General features: G+C 46.3%; 1 protein-coding gene across 1 annotated transcript in view; it reads left to right on the forward strand.

Moving 5' to 3' along the window:
* Ehd4 (EH domain containing 4) overlaps positions 1 to 12,028 on the forward strand; it is a 67,279-nt gene that overhangs the window by 18,959 nt on the left and 36,292 nt on the right. The window contains exon 3 of the mRNA XM_038330311.2: positions 9,534 to 9,631. Coding sequence (XP_038186239.1) covers positions 9,534 to 9,631 — 98 coding nt within the window. The remainder of the gene's footprint in view (positions 1 to 9,533; positions 9,632 to 12,028) is intronic.

Here is a 12,028-nt window from a genome sequence, read left to right on the forward strand (position 1 = left end):
GTGGCCATTATTTTCCGGACATAGATGGTGTGGACCGCTGTCTTGACTGGAGTGTGTTTTGTCCAGACATAGATGGTGTGGACCGCTGTCTTGACTGGAGTGTGTTTTGTCCAGACATAGATGGCGTGGACCGCTGCCTTGACTGGAAGTGTGTTTTGTCCAGACATAGATGGCGTGGACCGCTGTCTTGACTGGAGTGTGTTTTGTCCAGACATAGATGGCGTGGACCGCTGTCTTGACTGGAGTGTGTTTTGTCCAAACATAGATGGGTGTGGACCGCTGTCTTGACTGGAGTGTGTTTTGTGTTTTGCTGTTGTCCTTCCTGGTACAGCCGAAGTGTGGCATGGGGAGAACAAATGACTGGGTTTTTGCTACAGCTCTGAAGTAGGATGAGATTTCCTGGCCTTTCCTGCTCCTCTGTGTCCCTCCCTCTCTTCCTTCCTCCCTCCCTCCTTCCCATCTCTCCTCCTTTTTCACCTCTCCCAACTTTTTCTTCCAGTTTTATTTAATTATTTTATTTAGTTCTTTTAGTTCTAATATATGAAACAAAACATGCAAATCTTTTTTTAATCACTTAACACAATACTCTGTTTCTGTTTTGCTACAAATGACAGGATTATGTTATGGCCAAATAGCACTACGTGTATGTGTATGTATATGCGTGTGTATATGTATATATCACACTTTCTCCTCTTCTGTCCTGGGGCTGGAGATTGAGCGTGGGGCTAGGTAGAGCATGCTCTACCTCTGGGCTATATACCTAGTCCTCTTTTTACTTGTTTTTTGGGGGATAGGTGGTTAGGGAAGTGCTGCCCAGGCTGGCCTTGAACTCGAGGTCATCCTGCCTCTCTCTTCCAGTAGCTGAGATTGCAGCTGTACCACAGGCTTGGCTACCATATTTTCTTATCTCGTTTGTGTTGGTGAGCACCTGAGCTGCTTTCCTGTCTTAGCTCTTATGAATAGTGCCACAATAAACCTGGCTGTGCAAACTTCTCTTGTGCATCCAATCTCACTTTCTTCAGGTATATTATATACACAGGAGTGAGATAGCTGGGTGACAGGTAGGTCTTAGTTATTTGAGGACACTTACGTTTTCTGTAGGGGCTACCCCACCTGACATTCACCACAGTGTACAAAGGTTCCTTTCTCCTCCACAGCATCACCAGCGTATTTTAATAATATCCATTCTAACTGGGGTGAGACAGGATCTCATTGTAGTTTTGATTTTTATTTCCCTAATGGCTAATGATACTGAGCATTTTTTTCATGTGTTTAACTGACATTTTTATTTCTTTTGAGATTATGTAGCCACTTTTTATTGGATTGCAGATCTTTGGGAGTTACTGTCTTTATAGTCTAGCTATCAGTACCCTGTCAAATAGTTTCTCATCATCTTATATAGGGTTGATTTTCACTCTACTGGTTGCTTCCTTTACTGTGCAAAGGCTTTTTAGTTTGAAATAATGCTATTTGTCAGTTTCGACTTGTTTTTCTGTGCTTTTAGCTTTATCTGGAAAATTAAGTTCATGGTTGGGACACTTAATATTGTTAAAGTATGTACATTTTCTTTTTAAACCCCTTCCCTCTTCCTTCCTGCCATTCCTCCACACCCCTCTTTTTCCTCTTTTCTAAGTGCGACTTTAAAGAATGGGGAGCCAGCCATCAGCTAGAAGTGGAGGACCAGCTCCAGCCTGCTTAGGAGAGGAAGTAGGGCTGGTACTGGGGCACAGCAGGAGACTTGAGCTGCACTTCTGCTTTCTAGACGGTTCTAAAAATAAGAACAGCCCCTCCCTCTGATTGCTGCCTCTCCAGAGCCTGAGGGGCTCCATTCACAGTGGCTGTGCTGAGAGCAGCCCAGGGAGCCTCCAAGATTCCATCTATGAGCAAATTCGTCCTTTAAAGGCTTTCAGATGCTCCTGTTGCAAACCAAAGAGAGCATCCGAGGGGTAGCAAGAAAACTTGGTGGGTTAGGCAGAAGTGTGCAGCTGATGAAGATGGAGAAGTTCATTCTTGTTGTTAACAGTGACTTACAAAACCCTGTCCGGATGACCTCCCCTGCAGATTCTCTTCTTCAGGAGGGGCTTGTGTCTTAGCTCCAGAGATGCCGTGGGTGGCAGCTTCTCTTTGTGCAGAAGTTAAACCCAGGGAAAGATCCAAGGTCTTGAGAGCCTCAGGACAAAGTGAATGAACCAAGTCCAAAGAAATGGCAACAACAACACAACACACACACACACACACACACTCTTTAGAAGCTCAGGATGTGAAGTAAGGTACAAGCAGACTTGTCCCTTGCCTTTTCTTGTATAGTTTATTATTATTATTATTATTATTATTATTAGTAGTAGTAGTAGTAGTAGTAGTAGTTAGCCTGACAGGCCTTTAAAGAGAAATAAACCTGACTTCTTTTTTTCAAATTCTCATTTAGCAAAGTCCATACTTTTAAGGACATATGCAGAAAGAATGATTATTGGTTTGTTTTACTTTCCTAAAATAACTTGTTTTTAATCTCAAACTTAGAGGAGATAAATATGGAAGAAAAGTATAGAGGACAAATTTTGAATGGCAGGGTTCACTATCTTAGAATTTAAAATGTGCTGAAAATAATCCATGCATTATGTAAGTTGAGTATTAATCAAACAACTAGACAGCTTGTGTCTGGCACTGGCCCGCACTCTACTTGAATATGTAACATGGAAAACTGAGATATATTTTCTTTAAGTCCTCATGAAGATGCATGATGTGGCTGCCACCATTATCCTCAGGCAGTGATGAGGAACTGATGGGCAGCAAGGGTAAGATTTTGTCTTCGGGGTCACTCAGCCCAGCGGCAGTGTTGGGATTGGAACCCAGAACCAAGATCATCTGACCTCAGACCTGGAGGCCACAGTGCTGCTTCCCAATAGTGCAGTGTTTAATCTCTGCCTGCTACCACCACTTAACTTTAGAGTAGCCCTGCAGTGAAGACAATGGAGAAAATACTATCTGCCAAGATATAGTTCACATAATTTTATCAGTACAATGCTTGTAGGATTCATAGGGAATAAAATGGCTGTAACAAGTCTTTTTCTGTCCCACCAATCAGTTCCAAAATCATGACATGGAGACTTTTATTAATTATGAAAGCTCAGCCTATATCTTAGGCTTGTTCCTAACTAGCTCTTGTAACTTAAGATGAATCCATTTATACTAACCTACATTCTATCATGTGGCGTTATCTCTCTTCCATCTTGCACCTCCTGTTTCCTCTCCTGACATCTCCTGCATGCCTAAATTCTGCCTCCTCTTCCTATCTCGCCTGGAGATCCTGCCTATCCCTCCTGCCTAGCTATTGGTCGGTCAGCTTTTATTACATCATTCACAGCGATGTATCTTCACAGTGTACAAATATCCCACAACAAATAGTTCTCAAGTAAGAAAGCTAAAAGCAAAGAAGTGATTTGCTGGAGAAAAGGTGATCAGGAAGAAGCAGAATTCAGGTTTCCTTCCTCCCTATGCCACCCTGTGCCCCAGCAATGAGGAATGTCTGTCCTTCAAGCCATCCTGGTGGCTGTGCCTGTGTGAGGCTCACAAGTACAGGATGTGCCTCATGGAAATCCACAGTGCTGATAGCTCAGTTAAGTGGCGCCTGCATGACAGGGCAGCTGCCTCACACAGTGCGTAAGAGAGAGAATCAGTTAGGGTAGGGTATTCAAACTCTGTGTGTGTGCGTGCGTGCGTGCGTGCGTGCGTGTGTGTGTGTGTGTGTGTGTGTTTGCATTCAAATTCTGTGTGGACGTTCATACTGTGTGTGTGCATTCAAACTCTGTGTGTGTACATGTATTCAAACTCTGTGTGTGTGCGTGTGTATGTGTGTGTATGTGCACATGTATTCAAACTCTGTGTATGTGTGCATTCCAAACCATGTGTGGGTGTGTGGGTGTGATTGTAGTAGCCCTCTGGGATACAGCAGTGTTAGCACCAAAGGCAGGAACTCTTAACATGACACACTTTTTGGAAAGTAGGTTAAAACAATAGAAAGGAAAATCAGTTATTTTCTGGGTAGAACTTTCTCCCTCGGTCTTGATGACAGAGGCCTCTCATGACTTCAGCCACTGTTCACAAGGGCATCTCACAGGGTGCTTTAAGTCAGAAGATGCCTGGAGGGTGAAACCACCTTCCCTGTTAAACAAACCTTGGAGACCTGGTTCCCTAGGCTGATTGTTGAGAGACTAAAGGATCAGTGGTGCATTTCAAAGAAGCAGATGAGCTCCTGAACTAGGAAGCAGCACACTTCAGCAGCACAAGGGGAGTTAAGTTTAGAATAAAAGAAGAGTTTGATGGGAATGAGAGGCTTCAAAAATCAGCCTGAAGCCGGGCGGTGGTGGCGCACGCCTTTAATCCCAGCACTCGGGAGGCAGAGGCAGGCGGATCTCTGTGAGTTCGAGGCCAGCCTGGTCTACAAGAGCTAGTTCCAGGACAGGCTCTAAAAAAGCTGCAGAGAAACCCTGTCTCGAAAAACTAGAAAAAGAAAAAAGAAAAAAAAAATCAGCCTGCCGTGAGCTGTCTCCCCCAAGCTGCTTCATCTAAGAGAAGTCGCACAGCACCCTGCTTGGAGCTGTGCCATGGAGTTGATATTCCAGCCTGTATCAGGAGGCAGGTCACTTCACAGAGAAGGAGCAGACACTGCCCAGAGCACCCTACATCTGAGTTCTGAAAGACGCCAATGTTGTCAGACAGTCCAGAAGTGTCAGGAATTGGAGCCTGACATTTTCAGTCTCCAGCAGTCTGCAGGAAACTGTTAGATGCTTATTAGGAAATAAATTAGATGCTAGGGGTTTCCCTCAGTGAACTTTTCTAAAAATGGCAGTATTTTCAAAATACAGATAGCCTCAGATGCTGTTTTCAGTTTTATCATCTAGTATACTTTTAAATGACTGCTTTTCACAAGAGAAGTTCATTTGCTCTCCCTCTTTCTCATGCACACACACACGTGCACATGCATGCATTTGCCTATAATTACTTAACTTTTTCCCATTTATCTTTCTCCTTAGGATGTGAGGTGATTCTGGGTCACAAACCATTGTCCTTTTGTTGTTGTTGAGGCAGGATCTCACTCTGCATCTCTGATGGCCTTGTGCTCCCTTTGTAGACCAGGCTAACCTTGAACTCAGAGATCCACTTGCCTCTGCCTCCTGAGTTCTGGGATTAAAAGTGTGTGCTACCATACCCAGCTACAATCTATTGGGGTTTTTGTTGTTGTTGTTTCTTTTGGGGTTTTTTTGTTTGTTTGGGGGTTTTTTGAGACAGGGTTTTTCTGTGTAGCCCTCGGTTTCCTGGAACTTGCTCTGTAGATCAAGCAGACCTCAAACTCAGACATTCACCTGTCTCCCAACTGCTGGGATTAAAGGCGTGTGCCATCATTACCCAACTTGTTTTGGGGTTCTTGTTGCTGTTTTGTTATTGTTTTTTTGTTATATGTATATGGATGTTTTGCCTGTATGTGCGTTTGTATATCACATTTCTGTCTGGTGCTGGTAGAGTTCCAAAGAGGTTTTCAGATTCCCTGGAACTGGAGTTAGAGTCACCATATGGGTTCTGGGATTCAGACCTAAGTCCTTTGGTAGAGCAGCCAGGGTTCTTAACCACCAAGTCATCTCTCCAGATCCCAAACCACTGTTCCTGATTGACAGCTGCCTGTATGATTTTGGTTCCACCATTTCAGGAAATATACCCTTTCCCCTTGGTTTGGGCAGATCTTCTAGGCTGGCACACTGCTTCTGGCTTTCCTCCATGGAGCATTCGTGTGGTCTAGATGTGAACATCACTAGAGGGGCTGTGATATTGAGTTGCCAAGTCTTTTTGTAGATTACATTATATAATCTCTGGATTTGTACTCATTGGTAAAGCAGGCAAGATCAAAGGAAGTATTTTGAAACTGCTCTGTGCTCCCTTTCTGTTATGATTTGAGCTGAGTGACAAACCTGGTAGAGTCGCATAGGCTTAGAGACCTATTCAAGAGGGATTGCCCACATCCACATCTCCTGTCTGTCATTCACCGCTGCCTAACTCCCCACACCATGATGTAGAGTACAGACTGAACATGGAAGTCTCGGGGCAGTGACACGCCAGGCCTTTGTTTCAGGATATTACACTGTGTGTGGTAAAGAGACTCAGCAGTGATTCCAGCGTGTGCAGGGATAGCAGTAGCTGTATGGTTCAGATGCACCCAGGACGGCCAGCTTACATCTCAGCTCCGTCACTTGTCACCAGTGGGCTATGACAAGCGAAAGCGTGTGGCCCTTCCAAGCCCCAGATTACCCTTTTGTAATGCCTCTCAGATTACAGTAAGGATTTAATCCATGGACACATAAAGTAGAGCAAGCCTGGCACATGGTCAGGGCTTAGTCAGTGCTGGTGTTATTATTTTCATAATAACTGAAAACCTTATTGTTTCATTGAAAAATCAAAATCAGTATTCAGGTGTGGGACAATTCTTTTACAAGTCTAGTTTTTCCATTTTTTTGTGTGTGCTTTGAAAAAAATATTGGGATCACATGTAGCCCAGACCAGCCTCAAACTCAGTATGTAGCTGAAGCTAATCCTGTCTCCTGATTGTCCCCATTCTAATGCCCAGGTCTCCCTGGTGCTTGGATTACAGGCAAGAATCACAATGCTCAGCCTACCAAATTTCATTTTCTAATTCTTAAGAAATATGTATTTATTTAGCAAGGGGTGGTCAGCTGGCTACTGTGAGTATGTGGGGATACTGAACAAGCTGTGGGAATCAGTTTTCTCTTTCTACCATGCAGGTCTTGGGGATTGACTTGGGTCATCAGAAATAGCTGCAAGCACCCTTACCCACCGAGCCATCTTGCCAGCCCAAATTTACTTTTTAAACATTAATCACTAACTTAGATCTTTAGCTTTTGGAGGTAATTCTGAGTATCCTAACACTTGTACCTCCTTGTGTTCCTGTAAGGCAGAACTAGCAACCTGCTTGTTATGATGACTTATGATACCTGCCGTTACTTTATCCTCTTCGCCTTTGCTACCCTTGGCTTTCCCTAGACTTGGAGGTGACATGGAGCCGGGGGTCCAGTGAAGGATCTTGATTGTTTTCTTCTTATACCTTGGGGAAAAACTTCATCAGGTCCGTGGGAGGGGAACCTGTGGAAGCAGGGAGAGGCCCTGGACCTCTGCAGCCCACCTGCCTTTTGTGTGTCTGCACTGATTTCACCACTCCAGGAAAGAGTGTGAAATCCATCTTGGTACAGCAGATCTATGCCCAGAAATGTTCCCGCAGAACAACTGCCATCATGATGTTAGGGGTTCCTAGTTACAGTAGAATGTGGTTTTAGGATAAAGCCCACATGCGTAAACCTAACCTTGCAGTACCTGCTGTGGTACCCTACCCAGTGCCTGCTTCTGCTCTCTGCCCACCTAGCCTGTCTGTCTGTCTGTCTGTCTGTCTGTCTCGGCAGCTGTCCTTGCTGCTGTGTGGAGTACCACCTCTTGCTCTGTGGCTCACACACCTGACCTGGGAGCTGTTGACAAGCTCTTGCTGTACATTCCAGGGGTGATCACTGTAGGAATTTTAAGTCCCTCTGTTAGCCTCACACCAAAATCTAGGGATTTTGTGTTTTGGAAATTTTGATACTGAGTGTGATCCTCCCTGTGGGGACAGTTTGTGTAAAATAGTTTCACAGTAGAGCATGTTCAACATGTTCAGCTTGTTTCAGGATAGACTGGCAGAAATGGTGCCCACCAAGTGGTGCTCAGAACTCTGTTTCTCCCTCAGTTCTAGAGAGCAGAACAGGAAAGTCAAGCTTTCTCTGGGAACTTAACAAACAGTAACTAGTGGCCCTGTGTGCTCTGCTCACATCCTCGCTCTGCTTGTGTTGGGCAGCTGGGCGCAGTGTACAAGAGGGACCAGAGAAAACATAAATGAAAGGTTTCTCTTACATGTATTTGGCTTTATTTTTCATATTATGGCGATTTTCAGTTTTATGGACTGAGTTCCACTCATCTGTCTTAGAAGGTACTAGCTTGTAGTCTCCAGCCAGCCACACATTATTACCCCATGATGTCATGACTGATCTGTGCTTCAAAGAGCCTTTCCTCCTCTCAGACTGATTCATAAATACAGAAAAAAAAGTATGACTACCTAGTCCTAAGCCCCTTAAAGGACAGTTTTCATGAATGTCAGAGATTGTACCTCGGGGCTGGGTGCCCTCCCCTGCCCACCGGGCTGCTCTGGCCACAGCTGTGGAGGCTCTGAGGCTTCCTTATGGCCTCCTTATCCTGCATTCCCAGCATACTTACTTTCTGAGTAATCCCCCACAGTTCCACTGAATGGAAGAACTGAGCTGTTCCCAGGCGTTTCCAAGCCTCTGCCCACACAGATACAGAAGTCAGGCACTTTTAAAACAGGAAGAGGAGAGGCACTGTTTCCCCTGTAAAACATACACAAGCCCAACAAAGATCCAAGCCGGGCTTGGCCCGAGGTGGAAGTAACAAAGTGCTTCCTGCTATTACTCACTGGCTCTCGACGGAAAGCTCCAAGGACACGCCAGATTCTAGTTTAGCAGTCTCTCTTTACATATAAGGAAACTGAGGCCCACGGGGAATGGCTTTTGTCTAAGGTCACCGACAAAGCCAAACAGACTCTGAGCCCAAGTCTGCTCCGGCACAGTTCAAAATTTTCCTTCTCTTCCACTGTGCTTCCAAGTTGTTAGGGCAGATGACTGGAAACCTAGCAATAGGGACCATGGGCAGAAGGAGGAGGCAGGCAAGAGAGACCAGGAAAGAGGCTTGAAGATGCTCAGTCAGGACCTCTGCTGACCATCCCCTCACCTGTTCTCAGGGCACCCCTAGGACTTCTGTCTAAGCATCTGAACAGTGATGTTTCCCAGAGCTATCTGCCTTTTGCTGAACTTGAAGCACGGGGGACTTTGGACTAGATGCTGGGTCACTGGGGCCTCAGAAAGGGACATCAGCCATAGGTCCTCTAGCAGTCTGCAGAGCAGTATAGGGCAGACTCAGGTACTCTGGCCTGGAAGTGCACCCTGAAGGAGGCGGCAGAAGCTGAGGACGCTTGAACATGGAGGTGGGACAGGAGGCTCGTGGGGGCAGGAGTCAGACTGAGCTTAAGGCCCGGTTCTGAGCGACTCAGCTGCTTAACCTCTCCGAGACTGATGGAAGAAGGTTAATTTAGGGATCGAAATAGGTGATATTTGGAAAATGCCCAACTATTTGATAAATCTTAGCTAAACCCACAATTACAATACGGGATCGAGTGGCAGCTAGCAGTGGGTTGCAGCCCATCCCCCACTCCTGTCTGTGGAATGGCATCTATTCTGTGGTACCGGGGGTACCAGGGAAGCTGCCATCAGTTCCCCCAGCCCCTCCCCTGCTTCACAGCCCATTCCATAGGCATCGTTAGCCTCTGTCTCCTCCACATCCTCTTTTACAGAAATCGGTGAGTAGAGAACCCAAGGAGCCCCACCGTTAGAGACTTCCAGTTCCTGGCCCCAACTTTGTTCTGTCTCTTCCAGATTCATGTGCTCGCAGCTGCCCAACCAGGTTCTGCAGAGTATCAGCATCATCGACAGCCCTGGCATCCTGTCCGGGGAGAAGCAGCGCATTAGCCGAGGTCAGTGTACCCCCACCCCCACCCTCTCCAGACCATTTCTGCTCCTGTCCCATTCTTCCCACCCCTCCAGGACAGCCACAGCCCAGGGCCTCCCATAGTACCCTAGGCAGACAAAGAAGCCCCAGGAAACAAGTGAGGAGGTATCATAGCTTCTGCCATTTCAGCTAGTACCAAGCTCAGGTAAATGTCCAGCACCCAGGAGGGGAATACCCCTTGGTAACTGTTCACGTGGACACGTGGCGTTCTTCCCACTGGTATGGATTTCACCCCAGGAGCCCTTGAAGCATCTTGCGATGCGTAAGCTTTTGCTAGGCAGACACAATCCTGTGCATGAGAATACAGCAGAAACAGGCCTGGTTTCTGTCCTTGAGGAACTGGAAACAAAGCAGACATCTGTCACATTGTCATAGAACTAAATGAGGACTGGGTGAAACACCACGAACTGCAGCCCAATTTCCAGGTGTCAGGGAGCCTGGCCTGGCGTTGGAGTGTGGAAAGAGGCGCCCCCAAGGCTCTGAAGGATGAGTAAGAATTACTCAAAGGAAGCTGATAAGGAAGGAGCCCGTCTGTAGGAAGATCAGAAAGTGCTTGGGCAATGCCGTGGGTTCCATTTGCCTTAGCAGACAAGGCCATGGTAGTTGATAGTTATTTCCAGACCTGGGCGTTGTGGTTTTAATGAGTATACTGCCGCCTTCAGGTCCCGCTTCCATAGAAAAGCTCATGGGACAGATCCTAGGACAGCAGCAAAGAGAAGAAATGCCTGGCCAGAAAGTGCAGGGTGGATCACAAAAACCCACCCACACATGGCCCTGCTGCTGTCACTTCCTGCTGATAGCTTCACAGCCCTTTGCACAGCATGGTGAAACCATGCCTGCCACCCTTGAGTGGCAGCCACTCTGTAGTCAACCGTGAGTGTGACCAGCAGTGAACTCCTCAGTCCAGGAAGCAAAAGCGTAGTTGCTCGGTAAAGGGAAGCTGCTTGCTGGCACCGGAAGGGCTTCTTCGGCCAGTGACCTCCTTCCTTCGCCATTCTGTGGACTCACAGAGAGCTGGGTCTGCCTGGCTCATCCTGCTGTTCTTTGCTGCTTCTGGCAGGGACACAGTGCCATTAGCTACCTTGAGTCTTCACACAATCTGATGGTTAGAGAGAAAAGAGAAAACAAAACAACGAAAACCAGGCTTACACTGGTCTTCTCTCCCAAAGATCTTTGTTGTTGTTGTTGCTGTTTTCTGTTATAAAAATAGAATCCAAATGAGTAAGGGTGTGAGGAAACTCACACTGTCCCAACAGCTCTTCCTACACATCCAAACACATAGTTTCTAGGAGAAACGCAATGACCAAACACATTTTCCACAACTGACATTTTGCCGTATGATCTCCATGTAACAAAAGGAATGCATGTGTTCTGTTTACCTAGTCATGTGCTGTCAGAGTGTTAGTGCTTTTTCATGTTCACAGAGAGAATTACAGGCTTGTTTGTTTTTGGTGGAGCTCTATAGCTCAGTCCCCACAGATGATTTTGTTTTATTTCATTTGAGACAGGGTCTCATGTACCTCAGGCCAGTGAGACCCTGACTCAAAAAGCTGGGTGCCTAAAAAATGGCAGCCAAAGCTGTCTTCTGACTGCCACATGCATGGGCATACACAGTGTGTGCACACGCACACGCAACACCCTAGTTTGGAACCATTAATCTGGAAGGCTGGTGAGGTATTTTATTTGGGGGGGGAAATAAATGAGCTATCCGAATTTATTACTTGTACATGTCTGACTTAGTATTCTGAAGAAATATGTGACCCTGATAAATCTTTTTACCACAGAATTTTAGGGATTCTAGGGTCTGGCTTCCAGTTTATCTCCCCCTCTTCCCCATTGGCAGGCCCTTGTCAATGCTCACCTTCCATATTTTTTAGTGTTCCTCTTATGTGTAGTAATTACAAGTGTCTTTCAAGCTGTAGCTCCTTCCCGGTGGTGCCGAAGCCTGGCATGATGCTTCTAGTGTGCTTTGAAGATCAGTTTCTGTCGACACTTGGTATGATCTGACTCACATCCTGGTCTGACTTACTGTCCGCTCACATCCTATGCACAGAAATAGCACGCATGGCCCAAGCCCACCAGCTGGCCCCTGCCACTCTGAGGGACACAGCAGCTCTGGGGAAGACCTTGCACTCTAAGACAGTGCTGTCGACTGTAGCCAGGGCTTCCAAGCCTGCTGACACATGGTATTGGGGACATAGTTGGTGGTTGGAGTCACTCAACTGACATATTCACTACCAAAGAATATATAGATAGCATCTTAAACATGCTTCAGCTTCAACAGTTTGGCACACCTCACATGTGCTCAGACTAACGTCCATCCTTCTGTCCATCTTGGACCACAGCCCAAGCATGTGCTCTT

This window comes from Arvicola amphibius, chromosome 5, assembly GCF_903992535.2.
Source record: "Arvicola amphibius chromosome 5, mArvAmp1.2, whole genome shotgun sequence".
NCBI classification, from domain to species: domain Eukaryota; kingdom Metazoa; phylum Chordata; class Mammalia; order Rodentia; family Cricetidae; genus Arvicola; species Arvicola amphibius.